Source organism: Silene latifolia, chromosome 10, assembly GCF_048544455.1.
Source record: "Silene latifolia isolate original U9 population chromosome 10, ASM4854445v1, whole genome shotgun sequence".
Taxonomy (NCBI): domain Eukaryota; kingdom Viridiplantae; phylum Streptophyta; class Magnoliopsida; order Caryophyllales; family Caryophyllaceae; genus Silene; species Silene latifolia.
Genome location: NC_133535.1, coordinates 66,372,630 through 66,389,120, shown reverse-complemented (window position 1 = coordinate 66,389,120; position 16,491 = coordinate 66,372,630). Strand labels below are relative to the sequence as shown.

At 38.3% G+C, this 16,491-nt stretch overlaps 1 protein-coding gene across 1 annotated transcript; it reads right to left on the bottom strand.

The window, feature by feature from the left end:
• Positions 1-8,898: 8,898 nt before the first annotated feature.
• LOC141607707 (protein FAR1-RELATED SEQUENCE 5-like) lies at positions 8,899-15,868 on the bottom strand. Its single transcript, XM_074427060.1, has 4 exons — positions 15,773-15,868; positions 11,590-11,646; positions 10,231-10,580; positions 8,899-10,129 (listed from the first exon to the last, which is right to left on the bottom strand). Exons 1-4 carry the CDS (start codon positions 15,866-15,868, stop codon positions 8,899-8,901), a joined length of 1,734 nt encoding a protein of 577 aa, XP_074283161.1.
• Positions 15,869-16,491: the final 623 nt, after the last annotated feature.

Genomic DNA, 16,491 nt, shown 5'->3' with positions numbered 1-16,491 from the left:
CACCTTACTTTCAAAATAGCATGGTTTTAAAAACGCGGAATGCTGCCCAAATAGGACTAGAAATTTCGGCCAAAATGAGCTTTTATAGCCGGCATGCTGCCCATTTCAAATCTCATTTTCAAATCGATCCTTCGTTTTTTTCAAATTCAATCCAAAATATTTCTTGAACCTTAACCAAGCATGAAATGCGTCGAGTCGTGTCCGGGTCATGGCCGTGTTAGGCCAGGCGTTTTTTCGTTCCAAGAGTTTAGAACACGACCCTGTTGGGTCACCCAAGCTCACCTCTTGGGCTTTGAGTCATGTTGGTCGACCATTTGGTCTAGGATAGTCCACAGAAACGTCCAAGCTAGGCCCTTTAGGACGTTTCACTCGAACCTAAGGACTATGTTGGTCCAATCACGGGTTTAGTCACACCGAGTCCAGTTTAAAATCGAGCTATGACAGCTTGAGTCATGTCGTTTTGTCGAGTCTAAAATGAATCGAGGTCTAAATCCAACCGTGAGTCGAACCTTTGGTTAGTCAGTCTCAAGTCGAGTCTTTGTTTGAGTCAAGTTGGTGTCGTGTCCTTAAGTGTGCAGGGGCTCTTACTTTAAATATTGACTCGGTTCGGGGTTTTCTTGTAGAAAGGCCGCCCAAAACCCGACGCCAAGCAATGGAAGATGCTGTTAACAAGCTCACTGAGGCCGTGAACCTCATGATGACCCGCATGGATGCAATCGAATCTAAGCTGGGTGAAGATTCCCCTCTATCTACCCCACCTCTGACTGATCTGGAGAAACGGTTCAAGTTCATCGAAGACCGTTTGAAACTCTCCCAGGGGAAGAACATCCACTATGAGAATGCTAGGGCCTATGCCCCGATTCGGAGATAAGTTGCCCACGAATATGGTACTCATGACATCCCAAAGTTCAAGGGCATGAAGATCCAGTCCACCATGTTAAGGCCTATAAGGGGTACTTAGCACCGAAGGAGTACCTGCCGACATGCTCTCGAAATTTTCGCTCAATCCGGGTGAACACCCGAAGGCGTGGTTCTATAATCTTGACCTTAAGAACTTCCCTACTTTCGAAGATATCACGGTGGAGTTCGTAAGCACTATCTTCGACAACGTTGAGATTCAAACCAACATAAGGACTTTGGAAGTAATGACACAGAAGGAAAAAGAGGGCTTTACTGAATTCCTCGCAAGATGGCGCGCTGAAAGCGTGAAACTAGCCAAGAAGCCTGATGAAGTTGAAATGGTAGATAAGTTCGTGAAGAATTTACGACCTGTTTACCGTAATGCTCTGAAATACCAGAATTTTGGTTCTTTCAAAGAATTGATAAGAATCGGGATAAAGGTAGAAGATGATATCATAAGGGCAGAGGTTGAAAAGCCGAAAGGGTACCAAGGGGCCTCATCGTCTAAGGCCAAGGCCCCAACAACGACCCATTTAGATGAAGGCATCAATCTCTTAGAAGGGCAATCGAAGAAGCCACAGCGCCAAACACCTAGGGCATTCACCGATATCGGATGCACTTATACATACGCTCTCCAAAGGCTCATAGCCCAAGGAAAGCTGAAGCCTATTGGTCCAACTCCGGACCCTCCCACTGATCAACAAGGTAAATGGTATAAACCAAATTCCTACTGTGCCTTTCACCAAGGGAAAGGCCATGATACTGAAAGGTGCTATCGACTGAAGCACGAAATTCAAGACATGATCGAGAATGGAACACTCCCGATCCCAACTGTTAAACCCAATAACATCACCAATCCATTTGGTGATCACGCCAACTTTGTTTCTGTCGAAGACAATGTCGATTATTCCCATCTTATCCACCCATGTCACTTGAAAGGGGTGTTTATCGGGAAAATATTTGTGGATTGCTTTGAATTCTTGCCAAACCCGAAGAATGAAATTCAAGCCGGGAGTCTTGCTCTAGAATGTACTCCTCTCGTTAACGAAGTTAATAAAAGACAATTCGATTCACCAACTTTCATCACTGGCGTAGATCCTCGAGAGGAATACCTCGGGATGGAGCGGACCATCAAAGGGATCAAGGACCGAGCCGAGCATCTAAGTCGACGGATGAACAAGAGAAAGCTCAAGACCGGATTTGAAAATTATGAGTCGGGATCTATTTTCTTATCTTAGTTGAGTCGAGTCTAGGACTTTCTTTTCTTGAAGTTGAGTCGTTTGTTCCGTGATGACCTAGGTGTGTCCTAGGAGTCGTTCCTTCGAGTCTGTTAAGCTTTTGACATTCCAATAAAAGTTGCAGTTCGTTTCCAAATATCTCTTGTTTTCAATCCTCAATCATTCCGAAAACATGATAAAATGCACAACACACTCAAAGCCATCCCTGGGGTGGAAATATGTCTCGTTTCAAAATGTAAGGTACACTAGGATCCTGTGTTTGATTCCTTTACCTATTCCATGTCTGGGGATAGAAAAACCTCCATCAAAACCAATGCTTAACACAAGCCTTTAGATGATTCTATGATGAACCCGGACTAGCTCCTGGCTTCCCTATCGATGATTGAAGGTAAGCCCATCCCCAACAAAATCATCCCATCTCAAAGAGAGGAGATATCAACCCGTTCTAACAAGGAATTGTTAGTTCTTACCCAAATTAGTTGGCGAAGCCCAGTTTTCAAGGTGTATCCATTTGTGACTAAGAGAATGAATAGAAGATCATTTTCAAAGAGAGAAAAAAGATGAAAAAGAATGAAAAAAATGAGAAAAAGAGAAAAAATGAAAAATGAAAAAAAAAAGATGAAAGAAAAAGAACAAAGAAAAAAAGATGTTGAAGTTATTGCGGATTGCTTTTGGTTGGATGTCGAAGTTACGGAAGCCAGAAGTCAAGTCAAGTACCCATAGTTGAAGTTCAATGGGCGAAGCCCAAAAGCTTAAGTAGTAACCTCTTTACCCTCTAAGTCCTTCCCGAGACGATTCAAGGGGATAGTCAGGAATTTTGAGAATCATTCCGCTTGTGCTGTTACACCCAGCCTTTAGGGTCCAGATATGGAGATTTGAACCCACATTGTTTTCCAACCCATTTGCACTCGGGTTTCGTCAAACCCGAGACACCTTTTCCAACCACGATGTAAGCCATAACCCGTTGGCCTTAGCACCACAAAACGAACCTTCAGAATGATAGTTTACCTTGCAAACTTATTTTTACCAAGCTCCACATCCCAAAGAACCACAGCCTTTTGTACCAACCCTAGACACGGGATTTAACAGTACCTTACAGGCTAGAATGGGATACGACATGATACCTTAGGTGAAACCTTCGAGTGTGTGCACACAATCAAAATGCCAATTTAATGCACCATGATCGAACTACGTCGGATTTGATTTCGCTCCACGCGAATACGTAGGCAGTCCTTCAGAATAAAGGATTCCATCCACTCATCAACCAAGTTGTCATCTTGTCGGTTTCTTACGGGTCTTAACCAAGTCCAAATGAAGCCACCTTTGTTTGAGTCGGTCTTAGCACTCGATGTAGGCTAGGATGAGGATATAGGTTCGGATGAATAGTATCGAGTCTCAGAATGAGCTTTATCTAATGGTTTAGGCAGAGATGCTGAGTCACATAGATGTGGGTTTGTGTTGGGAACAGAAAATATGAAAAACCCGCTGAAAATAAAGAAGGCGTGGAAGAAAAATAGCAAAAGCCCGCTGAAAAGAAAGAAGGCGGTTGCAAGAAATGATGAAAACCCGCTGAAAAGAAAGGAGGCGAGGAGAAGAGTGACAGAATGTTCCCAACAAGAGTGATGTGTGATGTCTAAGTGTTCTCATAAAATCAGTCTATGTTTAGTGTCTGGGCGAAGCCAACGTTGTTGCTCTATGAGTTTAATACACCTTGTCAATCCCAAGTGATCTTGATTCCCATGTGCCCTTGGGAGCACGCCCATGCCATACGATATCTCTGTCTCAAGTCCGATGGCCTTGTGATTCCCGTTTGCCATCTTTTGGCGCCGGAACGGCCAATTTACATTTCTACCCTCAACAAGTCAATATTTGAATTTAAACTCGTGCACACTTACGGTTTTATTTTCTTTTTTTGTTTTACGGTAGCGAGCTACGCCCACGTTGTTTACGGGTCATACAGAGTGTCTGAGTCGTATTTCCTGCTCACCCGTCAAGGTTCGATTTCAAAATGCCAAAGATTTCAGAATTCCGAAATTTCAAAAACTTTTTGCAAATTATGGGATAGATGATCCAAGTATTGGTACATTTCAAGTCAAGGTTCAAATCTCAAAGTTCAAAATCAAATTTTGGGTCGACGACCCAACATCCAAGTGATTCATTTCAAATTCAAAATTTGGGGTCGATATCCCAATTATTCAAAATTTTCAACATGTTCAAATTTCGGGTCGATGACTCAGTCTTTCAAACTCAAATTTCGGGTCGATGACCCAACATTCCAAGTGATGTCAAATTCAAAATTCGGGTCGATGACCCAATTATTCAAGATTTTCAAATTCAATTTTCGGGTCGATGACCCAATCTTTCAAATGATCTAATTTTAGGATCGATGATCCAAATGTGCTTATGTGATGATTATTGCTAGTACGTTTTTGTGTTTCAAATGTAGCAGGATATGCTTCAACTGGGGGCTCTAAAGTCTTCGACTTTAGAGCCATTGCAAACTGGGGGCTCTGAAGCCGTTGGCTTTAGAGACCATTATCAAGATGTAAAGGATGACATCCACCAATAATTCAATTCAATACAAGAGTATGAAATGGAAGAATTCCGTAGCTGAAAGCAAATGATGAAAGCGGCGGCAACCTCCTTGGAAAGTCCCGTCCCATTCGGACAAGCGCCAGCAGATGATAAATTTTGGGCAAATGTCAGCAGATGATGAATTTTGGACATACGCCAGCAGATGATAAACTTTGGGCATGTGTCAGCAGTTGCCGAACTACGACGCGGGTTTGATTCCGTCATAAACGGATACGTAGGCGCCTAAGGATAAGGCTCAATCCACCATTTATGCAATTTATGGGTCGACGGCCAACGACGATGATAATTTGACGCAACAGAAGCAAGAGTCAATCCCCAGCGAAGTTTCAGGTATGATCTCTTCTTATGGCTGGCGAGCTTATATACGCAAGTCTAATGGACTATAAACGACCCGCAGAATCCTCAGGTCGAGAGGGACTTGGGGTATACTTTGACTTTCGCCTTGTCCAAGCCTCAGTCAAAGTGGGGGCTCTGTAGATACCCGTATCCGTCGATATTGGAATTTATAGAGAACCCGACAAACACCCGATGATGATAGGACACATGTATTTATTAGTTATCATTGTCATTATTTGGGTTCGTTTTACGATGTAGAATGAGCGTCGTCGACGGAGTATTTTATTAATTTAAATGATATTTAAATTAAAGCTTTTTTAAGGTGAATTCATTTTATTGCTTTATTTTGAATTTATTTTCTCAAGTTTATTTTATTGAAAATAAAATAAATATTTGATTTGAAAAATCATTTTATGAGTGTATTTGATTTGAAAAATCATTTATTTTAATGTGTTAACCGATTTGAAAAATCGATTTAAAAATCGAAAAAAACTCGTTTTAAACACGCGTTTCGGAGCTCGATTATAGCTCGGTTTTTGGGCCCGTTTTCTTTACGAGTTGGCACGAATCTCGAGTACACTAACCAACCTAAGCCTCTACTCATCCAACCCCAGTTAGAACCCCATAACCACGGCCCAAATCATGCCCCAAATCACCCCCAAATAGCCCGCATACACAAAGCAGCCCCCCCTGTTTTGCAGCTCAATCCCGAGCCCAAAACCCGCTCCAAATACCACCAAAACCCGTTCCCATTAACCCTAACCTATACCCTAGTATCCTACCCATATTATCTTAGCTTAACCACCAAGAAAACCCCTCTCAAACCCTCACAAAAGCTGCTGGACAGCAGCTATGCGTGAAGGAGCCCGTCTGCCTCTCCTCCCTTTTACCCTACTTTAACTCCTTATAAATACCACCCCCTCACCATACATTCATTCCTCGAAGTTCTCCACACATCCTACCGTCACTAACAAGCTTTAAACCCCAGAAACAAACCCTAATTGCCTCTTAAAAACCCTCCACAAAACCGACATACAAACTGAGAATCAGTTTGTGTGTCCTCTTAGAAACCCTTCGTTCTCCCTTCAAACCTCCATCAAAATTCGAGTTTCTTGTTCCAAATTAACCACACAACATCCATCTACATATTAGACAAAGATTTACGAGCCAAATTGCCCTTGAGAGTACACGAATTCCCTCGAAAAACAGAGTGTTATACACTCTGTTTTCGCGGCTTTTCCTGTCTGTCTAGTTCTGTTTGTGCTCGTTTTTCGTGCCCTATAACTCAAAACAAGCAGGGATTGTTATAAGATCTCTGTTCTCCTCTCTTTCTAGTTTTCAAAACATCTTTTAAATCGAATTTTCATCGTGAAACGAGAGAGAAATCGCTGTTTGAAAGTTGCTGTCCAGATTCGATAAAAACGTGTTGTTTGCTTTGTTTCTTCGTCGACGACGGCCTCTCGAGATAAAATCTACCATCGATTACGACCCAAGACGGTGTCAACGATACATGTAGGTTGAGGGTGCATCAAATCCTCTTCTTTCTCCCTTTTATTTCGTTTTTTATGTTTGTTTTTTATAGTTTGTTTTTGTTTGTTTATCGTTTTTTTGTTTATCGATTGTTCTAATTAACTATGAAACTAGTTTAGTCCGAGTATGAGTTAAAGTACCACCATGAACACCCGCGTTGACTTGAGATGGGAAAGAAACCGCTACATCAGTCGGTCGTACACCCCCGTCTCATTTACATATCCTCGTGTTCAAGGTAGGGCATTAATAAAACGAATTCTGACTTCGCTCTTCGCTTTTGACCCCTCTCTTCTCTCGTGTGATTCGACCCACCTTAGGACCCGTCACATGTTAGTATGACCTCTGATTGTTAACATATAACTCATTTAGATGACATAATATCAATTTAATAACCTAATTAGACACTTTAGGGTGCGTCGACATAGCTTTTAAAACCGATTAACAATTCTGTAACTTAATTGAATGCATCTCTCTCTTTCACCTAATTTCTCGCTAGTATAAGAGTGCGTGATTAGCACCTTCTTATTAACACTCGATGAGTTAATTTAATTAACGAACTTGACCTGATTTGACCCCTTTAGGCTGTGTAGAATGCGCGTTTGCAAGGTATCTTTTCAAATCGATCAACGTCGTTTCTAACTTGTTTTCTAGCCCGCTTTCGAACTTGTTTCGCAATCAATCGATCTAACTAATGAACCCGACCTAGGACTTAGGGTTGGACGTGGCTTTAGGCCGTGAGGCTTGGCCGTGTCCTTTGGTTTTTTCTTGTTTCGTTTGTTTTGCAACGTTCGTTCTTTATTTGTTTTGTCGCTTGTAATTTATCGTTTGTTATCGAGTTGTAATTTTCGAGTTAGCTTTCTTTTATTGAGTCAAAACCTCTTTCAAAACCTTAGTCTTGTTTGGTTAGATGGTTGTGCCCCAATGCATGTAGGAGCGTAGTAAATTGCATGTTGTTTAAAGCAACATGGCCCGATTTATGCTAATGCATGCTTTGGTGTGTGACCCAATGTCTAATTCGATAAGATTAAGTGAAAGCACACATTACGAGGAGTGACGCAAGGCCGTGAGTCATGTGAGCCATGGGCCACCCCTTTGTGCACGTTTTTCTAGGTCGAATGGCCGTGTAATGTGTCATGTACGGTGTTGTATATAGCGATTGTATTTAGATCGAGTTGTATCTTTAATTCCTCGTTGTGTCGGCATGAAATGCCTGGGTTGTAATAGGGTAGATCCCAACGGCTCCCCCATTCCCATCAAGCCTTGTTTGTTTCGTTTATATGTTGTTAGATCAATCAACCCACATGCTAAATTACAACTTTGACAAAGTTAGTTTAGTTGCATCTAAATCGACATAGAAACTTCACATGTTAGGGTTTTGAAAACGATGTTTGCATATCATATATCGTAGTAGCTATGACCTTGTTTGAAATCCGATACTTGACTTAGTAGAGTCCGTTATTGACGGGCGGGGTTAGGTGTCCTTATGGGCTTCCTAACATGTACCCTCACCCCTTACTCAAGATCTATGGTTTGTGGATCCGTCTAAATACCATTGGATTACGAGAGTCATTCTAATCGAGTGATATAGGGTACAAGTCTTTATCTTTAATCACTCGTAGTCGATTGGCTTTATGCTTTTCGATGAAAGGTGTAAAGTTGACTTGAACGGTTCCAAGTTCCCATAAAACTTGGTGGCGACTCTAATTTGTCTTAATTCGATTCGAAAGAACCTCGAGTCGATTATGCCTAGTGTGGATCCCGCGGACGCAGTTCCTGAGGGCCTTGTCCACAATACCTTATTGTCGGCATCAGGTACAAAAGCATTAAAACAGTTACGTTTATCATGGTGAGCCATTTGTTTGCAATTACGGCAAAGCCTTTTAGTCTTCTCCGCTTTAGCTATGCATTGTTGCTTTTTGGAGATCATTCTCTTCCCGCTACCCTTGTTCTTTGCCTGACAAGGTGGTAGAATCCTCACCTCAGTTGAGGAACTGCACCCAAGAAGCATCCCCAACTCCTGCTCTTTGGTCATTGACTCTGATTGTGGATTGAGTTTCACCCTAAATTGTTTAAGTGTGTCAACAAGATCAGTGATGTCCTTCGTAGACACATTCTTGAGCACACTAATGGTCGCGTAGAACTCTGACCATAACTTGTACATTTCCATCTTTCTTAAATCAGTGGCATCAAAATCCTCAATTAACTCACCATGTGGACCGTAAAGAGGGATCTTTTGTGCATTCTTGGTCCACCGCATAAGAATGTATTTATCGGGCAAACTGTGTACTTGTTTTCCAGACTAAACCCAGATAACATGTCTACAAATAATACCCTTCCTCTTGAACAACTTGCAAGAACATTCAGCGTCATTGGTTAGAGAATTGTAGACAACTTGGTAGGTCTTTTGCGTTCTGGCATCAACAATACCAATTAACTCTATACCGTTTGCAGATGGTGTAAAGCCACCAACACTAAGGGAACAAATAGAAGCAGAAGCTTCTACTTGAAAATATGCGAAAGCAGAATTTGTACAAACTTTGGAAGCATGAGCTTCCAACTTAAGAGAAGTTGCTAATTGTGGAAGAGTACAATCATCGTCTCTATCAAGCTGTTTTTGAGTATGGCGCTGTACATCAATGGCGCTTTGAAACCGCATCAAGAATTTAACAAGTGTACCATGTGCATTTTCAAAACGCTTGAAAAACTTATTCTGACTCTTAGAACGTTGAGTTGTTCGTAATAGACAACCCATAGGAACATCACGAAAATAAGCTGGGATCCATTTTCTCCTTTTTCTAAACATGGTTGACAACCAGGAATTACCTTCAAGATTATGCTCATTGACCAACTGACACCACTCTCCTTCAAATTCAAGAGGTTCTAACTCAGCATCCCAAACAATCTCATTCAAACGGCTGACAAAATCAGTCTCTTTGGATATTGCAGGCCCAACCTTATCAGTAAGCTTTTGCATGATATGCCACATGCAATATCTGCGCCTAACATGTTTGAAGACAGCACGCAAACCCAGCTTTATTCCAGCACACTGATTAGTTATTATACAGTGTGGTTCTCGCTGTCCCATAGCATCAAGGAACTTTTGAAAGACCCACGTGAACGAATCTTCATCCTCATGAAATAGCAAGGCAGAAGCAAAAGTAACTGACCTTTTGTGGTGGTCTACACCAGTAAAAGGAGTGAAAAGCATACAATACTTATTCGTACTGTAAGTTGGATCGTAAGTGATGTAATCACCAAACAAAGCATAGTTTCTACGAGACTCTGCATCACACCAAAACGTACGAACCAAACATTTCCCAGAATCCACCTCATAAGCAAAGTAAAAACCTTCAGTGGTATCACGTTTATCCTCAAAATAGTTAACAAACAGTTGAGCATCCCGGTCTCCTATGAAACATTTGATATCCCTTCCAAAATTCTTAAAATCAACCAGTTGAGCTCCAACATTCTCATAGCCATCTACATATTCCTTGACATTTCTAAATGCCCTTGTTGGGCCTTGAATAACCCTTGAATGATCAATAATTGTCTTTTTATGGTAAAGATGGAGGTGCCTGTGTTTTTTTTTTGAAACTGTTGATTTCTAAGTGAACAAAGACGGTGATTATGCCACTCACGAAACTGAAAAACAACATAACCATCCCCATTATAGCGAAACTCAATCATAGAAGTACAACCAATCCTAGTTAATTTAGTGTTCCTAATATCAAAAGTCCTGGGAGTTGCCTGCTCCTTTCCACTATCTAAAACATTAGCCTTCCTCTTAAGATCTCTAAAACCTTCACGGTTGCAAACAACAAATTTATACTTCACATCACCAGAAACAGACCTTTTTTGGGAAGACTTCCTAGGTTCAAAACCACATGCTTCTGCATACACATCATAAAAACTAATAGCTTCTTCCAACGTCCCAAACAACTGGCCAATATGAGGTTTAAACTCAGCTCCAACATTCCTTGTCTACAATTCACTACCACCAGGTGTGGAGTCCAAAAGTAGTTGATGCTCACGAGAAGGAACAGAATGTTGTTCAACATGTGGAGTCGAGCTAGATGCATCAGGTGGTTCAATGAGAACAGGAGAAGTAATTCAAAACTCAACAATATCATTACTATCTTTAGAGGTAATGGCAGAGACATGAATATCATTACAGGAAGAAGAAGTTACATTACTTGTAGGATATGGCAAGATAAGTAAAATGTAAAATAACAAGAAAAAGTCTTAAAGATATGGACGAAATCAATATCACACAAGTGGCTGAACAATTTCACATATCCAGGAAAAAAATATCACGTTATTTGGGAAAAATATCATACATGAAGATGGAAAACAATATCACAAAGGAATGTTGCAGGAACAATATCACACAAGTGGCTGAACAATATCACATATCCTGGAAAACAATATCACGTATTCTGGAACAATATCGCACATGAAGTTGAAAAACAATATCACAAAGGTGAATATACAATGGTACATATCAACATAAACAATATCACTAGTTGTAGAAAACAATATCACATATTGAGCAAAACAAAAACACACTTGCTGTAAGGTACAAAATAAGAACGTAAATGAACAGAAAATATTTATAGGTACAAAAATTATACGAATAGAAATAAAGACGACTAGTAATAGAGAATATTTACAAAAAGTATAAAGAACATGTGATTGAAAGCTGAAAGTACAAAATAAAGAGAGAATATGCAGAGATTTGAGAATACGCTGAAAGTACAAAATTAAGAAGAATAACATACCAGATATCACAATGATGATTGAATACGCAGAGATTTGAGCAGGAAAACCTAGAAATCAAACAAAAACGTACCGAATTTTAGGAAACACAAAAGTAAATTGAAAATAACAAATAAAGCAAGATGAAATTCAAAGCATAGAAACGAAAGAAGAACAAACAGAGTAAGATGACAACGAATTCGAAACATAGGGACGAAAAACGCCAATTACGTACCTGAACAAACGAACTAATTGGAATAATATGATAATTGTGAAGAATGAGCAGCAAAACCTGAAAATAAAACAAAAACGTACCGAATTTTAGGAAACACAAAATTAAATTGAAAATAACAACTAAACCAAGATGAAATTCAAATTATAGAAACGAGAGAAGAACAAACAGAGTAAGATGACAAGGAATTCGAAACTTAGGGACGAAAAACGCCAATTACGTACCTGAGCAAACGAACTAATTGGAATAATATGATAATTGTGAAGAATGAGGACGAAAAACCGAGATCACGCCTAAATTCTAGGGTTTTCCAGCTCAACAATGGAAGAAGAAGCTACAGTAGAGAGAGAAGTTAAAGGGAGAAGAAGAAAAAGGAGGAAATAACGATTTTGGCTGGGAAAAGCAGTTTATATAGGCACGCGTTAAATTACAAATTTGCTCTTGCTTGTTTCCACCCTAAATACCTATCATAGTATTAATCCTCAATCCTCAAATATATAAGTAATACTCACATGATCCCATTCCTATATATATATATATATATATATATATATATATATATATATATATATATATATATATATATATATATATATATATATAGAGAGAGAGAGAGAGAGAGAGAGAGAGAGAGAGAGAAGGGTTCTTATAAGGCCTTGATACCATATAAGGCCCTAAGTCCTTATAAGAACCCTTGGATGGAAGGGATGGAGGGATGAGATTGTATCTAAATGAAAAGCTACAATTTCATCTCAGCTAATTATCTTCCTTAATCACTCAAACTCTCTTAAACACTCAGCCTATCCTAACCTCCTCTCATTATCCCACCCACCTACTCTCTCTCTATATCTCATTTCTCTCTAAAATTACCAACCAAAAAAAACCAAAAAAAAAAAACACTCTCATCCTCACGGTTACCGCGCCACCACCACTACCACCAACTCCCAGCCCCACGCCGCCACCGCACTACCGCCGTCCTCATAACCTCCTCAACACCCACTACCGCAACACCCTCCCTCCTCTGCCATGTCGCGGCTCCACTCCTCTGCCACCATCGCCGCCTCCCCGACAATCCATCCACGTCGGCCTCGACACCCCCGTCCTTATTCCGCCTCCCTACTCCTCTCCTCCTTGCCGCGACTGCCACCACCTCTTTTTATGTCTTTTTTTTTTTTCAGATCTGTTTGTTATTGGTTGTTGTCGCCGTGGTTGTTGGCGTCGTGGGGCGTCCTGGTGGTGGTGGTGGTTGCTGCTCTGTTTGTTATTGGTTTTTCTTTTTTAAATTTTGTCGTGGTTGTTAGCGTCGTGTGTCGTTGCTGATCTCCCTTTCTCCTTTTTCCTTTCTCCCTCCCTGCTCTTCCTTTCTCCTTTTTTTCGTCCTTTTTTTTTTTTTAATTTTCGTTTGATTTTAATTTGTTTTTATGTGATTGTTCTTTTTTTGTTCTTCTGTACGCACTCCCTCCCTCTTCCTTTCTCCTTTTTTTTCAGTCCATGTGGTTATTGGCTTTTTGGTTTATTTTCATTTTTTTGGTTTTTGTTATTGTTTTTGGTTTTTCTTTTTTTGTTCTTCTGTTTTTTTTTTGTTTTTTAGTTAAGGGTTGTTTTCTATTTTGGTTAATTTTTGACTTGTTTTTGTTTTTGTATAAAACTCCAATTAATTTATACGTTTGTTGTACTAAAGTTATACGATTTTGGACTAAAGTTATACGGTTTTGTACTAAAGTTACACAAAATGACTGAAGATATACAAATAAGGATTAAAGTTATACAAAAAATTAGACTAAAGTTATACAAAAATGAACCAAAGTTATACAAAAATGGACCAAAGTTATACAAAAATGGACTAAAGTTATACAAATATGGATTAAAGTTATACAAATATGGACTAAAGTTATACAAAAATGGACTAAAGTTAACAAAAATAGACCAAAGTTATACAAAAAAAGACCAAAGTTATACAAAAATTGGACTAAAGTTATACAAAAATGAACCAAAGTTATACAAAAATGAACCAAAGTTATACAAAAATGAACCAAAGTTATACAAAAAATGGACTAAAGTTATACAAAAAAATGGACTAAAGTTATACAAAAATGAACCAAAGTTATACAAAAATGAACCAAAGTTATACAAAAATAGACCAAAGTAATACAAAAATGAACCAAATTTATACAAAAAATGGACCAAAGTTATACAAAAAATTGGACTAAAGTTATACAAAAATTGGACTAAAGTTATACAAAAATGAACCAAAGTTATACAAAAATGAACCAAAGTTATACAAAAATGGATTAAAGTTATACAAAAAATTGGACTAAAGTTATACAAAAATGAACCAAAGTTATACAAAAATGAACCAAAGTTATACAAAAATAGACCAAAGTTATACAAAAATGAACCAAAGTTATACAAAAAATGGACTAAAGTTATACAAAAAATTGGACTAAAGTTATACAAAAATGAACCAAAGTTATACAAAAATGAACCAAAGTTATACAAAAATGAACCAAAGTTATACAAAAATGGACTAAAGTTAGTCCATATTTGTATAACTTTAATCCATATTTGTATAACTTTAGTCCATTTTTGTATAACTTTGGTTCATTTTTGTATAACTTTGGTTCATTTTTGCATTTTTGTATAACTTTGGTTTATTTTTGTATAACTTTAGTTCAATTTTTTGTATAACTTTAGTCCAATTTTTGTATAACTTTAGTCTTTTTTTGTATAACTTTGGTCTATTTTTGTATAACTTTGGTTCATGTTTGTATAACTTTAGTCCATTTTTGTATAACTTTGGTTCATTTTTGTATAACTTTGGTCCATTTTTGTATAACTTTAGTCCTTATTTGTATAACTTTAGCCCATATTTGTATAACTTTAATCCAATTTTTTGTATAACTTTAGTCCATTTTTGTATAACATTGGTTCATTTTTGTATAACTTTGGTTCATTTTTGTATAACTTTAGTCCAATTTTTTGTATAACTTTAGTCCAATTTTTGTATAACTTTGGTCTATTTTTGTATAACTTTGGTTTATTTTTGTATAACTTTAGTCCATTTTTGTCTTAGATGAAAAAAAAGTATCTCACAAAAAAAAACGAGATTTAAAACACGAAATCTTAAAAAAAACGTATAACAAGAAGAGATTTAAGAAAATGAATAAAAAATGAGAACTAACAAAATAAAAGACAACTAAAATAAAATAAAAGACAAAAAAAATAATGAATGGAAAAAACAACTCAAAACATACAAATTAACACAAAACGAAAAAAAAAAAAACCGAGTTGAAAAAAAAAAAAAAAACCGAGTCAGCGGCGGTGGGGCGGCGTCGTTGGGGTGGCGGCGGCGGGGGTGGTGGGTGGTTAGTTGGTGTCGGGTGGGGTGGTGGTGGGTGGTGGTGAATGAAGATGAGAGGAGTGAGTGATTTATTTGGGTTTTGGTTTTTTGGGATTTTGGGGTTTTTTTTAGAGAAGAGAGAAAAGTGACATATAGAGAGAGGAGGAGGAATTGTGATAATGAGATGATGAATGATTAGTGAGGTTGTTTTATTGAATTGATGAGTTAATTAGAGAAAAGGTGGAGGGATTAATTTGTAGCCACATATTGACATCAAATCCTAGCGTTCCATTGCCTTGATCCAATGACCCTTAGAAGGACTTATGGACTCAAATATATAAGTGGCCTTAGTTGATCCTTCCTATATATATATATATATATATATATATATATAGAGAGAGAGAGAGAGAGAGAGAGAGAAGGGTTCTTATAAGGTCCTCATATCATATGAGTCCCTAAGTCCTTATAAGGGCCTTTGGATGGAAGGGATGGAGGGATGAGATTACATCTCATTCAAGGGTCACAAATGAACCTCCCTAATCTCCCTCCCTAATTGTGTATAACTCCACCTAATTTTGTATAACTCTACCATCATTCTAATCTCCCAACTCACTTCCTCATTCACTCATCCTCTCTCATTTCTCACATTCACTCTTTCTCTCTCATTCTCTCAAAAAAAAACCAAACCAAAATAAACTAAAACAAAAAAAACCAAAAACCAAACAAATATTCATTTGTTCATCAACAAAAAAAAAACCCAAAAAACAATAAAATACAATTACCACCACCACACCCGACCCACCACCACACCACCAGACAACCACCACCACACCCGACCCCCAGCACCAGACCTGCTGCCCCATGCACGCCTGCACGACGGCCACCCCCCTCGCACGACCGCCGCCTCCTCGCACGACCGCCACCCCTAGATTCAGCCGCCATCCTCCTCCCCTGCTCCTTTCTCCGTCCTCCCCACAACCATCCTCCCTGCCGCCCTTACCACCCCGACACAACCAGCCCTTCACCACCCCACAACCAGCCCTTCACGCGTCACATTCCTGCCGCCTGTTTTTTGTTTTGGTTTTTTTTTTTTTTGTTTTTTTGTTTTTTTGTTTTTGGTTTTTTTGTTCATAGCGTCACTTTTTCTTTTTTGTTTTGTGTTCTTCATTTTTTTGTTCTTCATTTTTTTATTAGGTTATTTTTGTTATTTTGGTTTTTGTTATTTTTGTTTTTGTTTTCAGATTCAGATCTTTGTTTTTGTTATATTTTTTTTATTTTGTTATTTGGTTGTTATTGTTATTTGATTTTTTTTTTCAGATTTACCTTTTTTATTTATGTATATAATTTGTTATTGTCATGGCTCATTCATAGTATTAACCTCTAAAGTTATAAATTGTATAAATTAGAGTTACACAAATTTTGGACTAAAGTTATACATATTGTCTATTAAAGTTATACACTGCGTGCATTAAAGTTATACACACGACATATAAATTTTTCATTGTTAATTTTTTTTGATGAATCATGATTTTGTTATTTTTTTTTGTTATTGTTATTGTTATTTG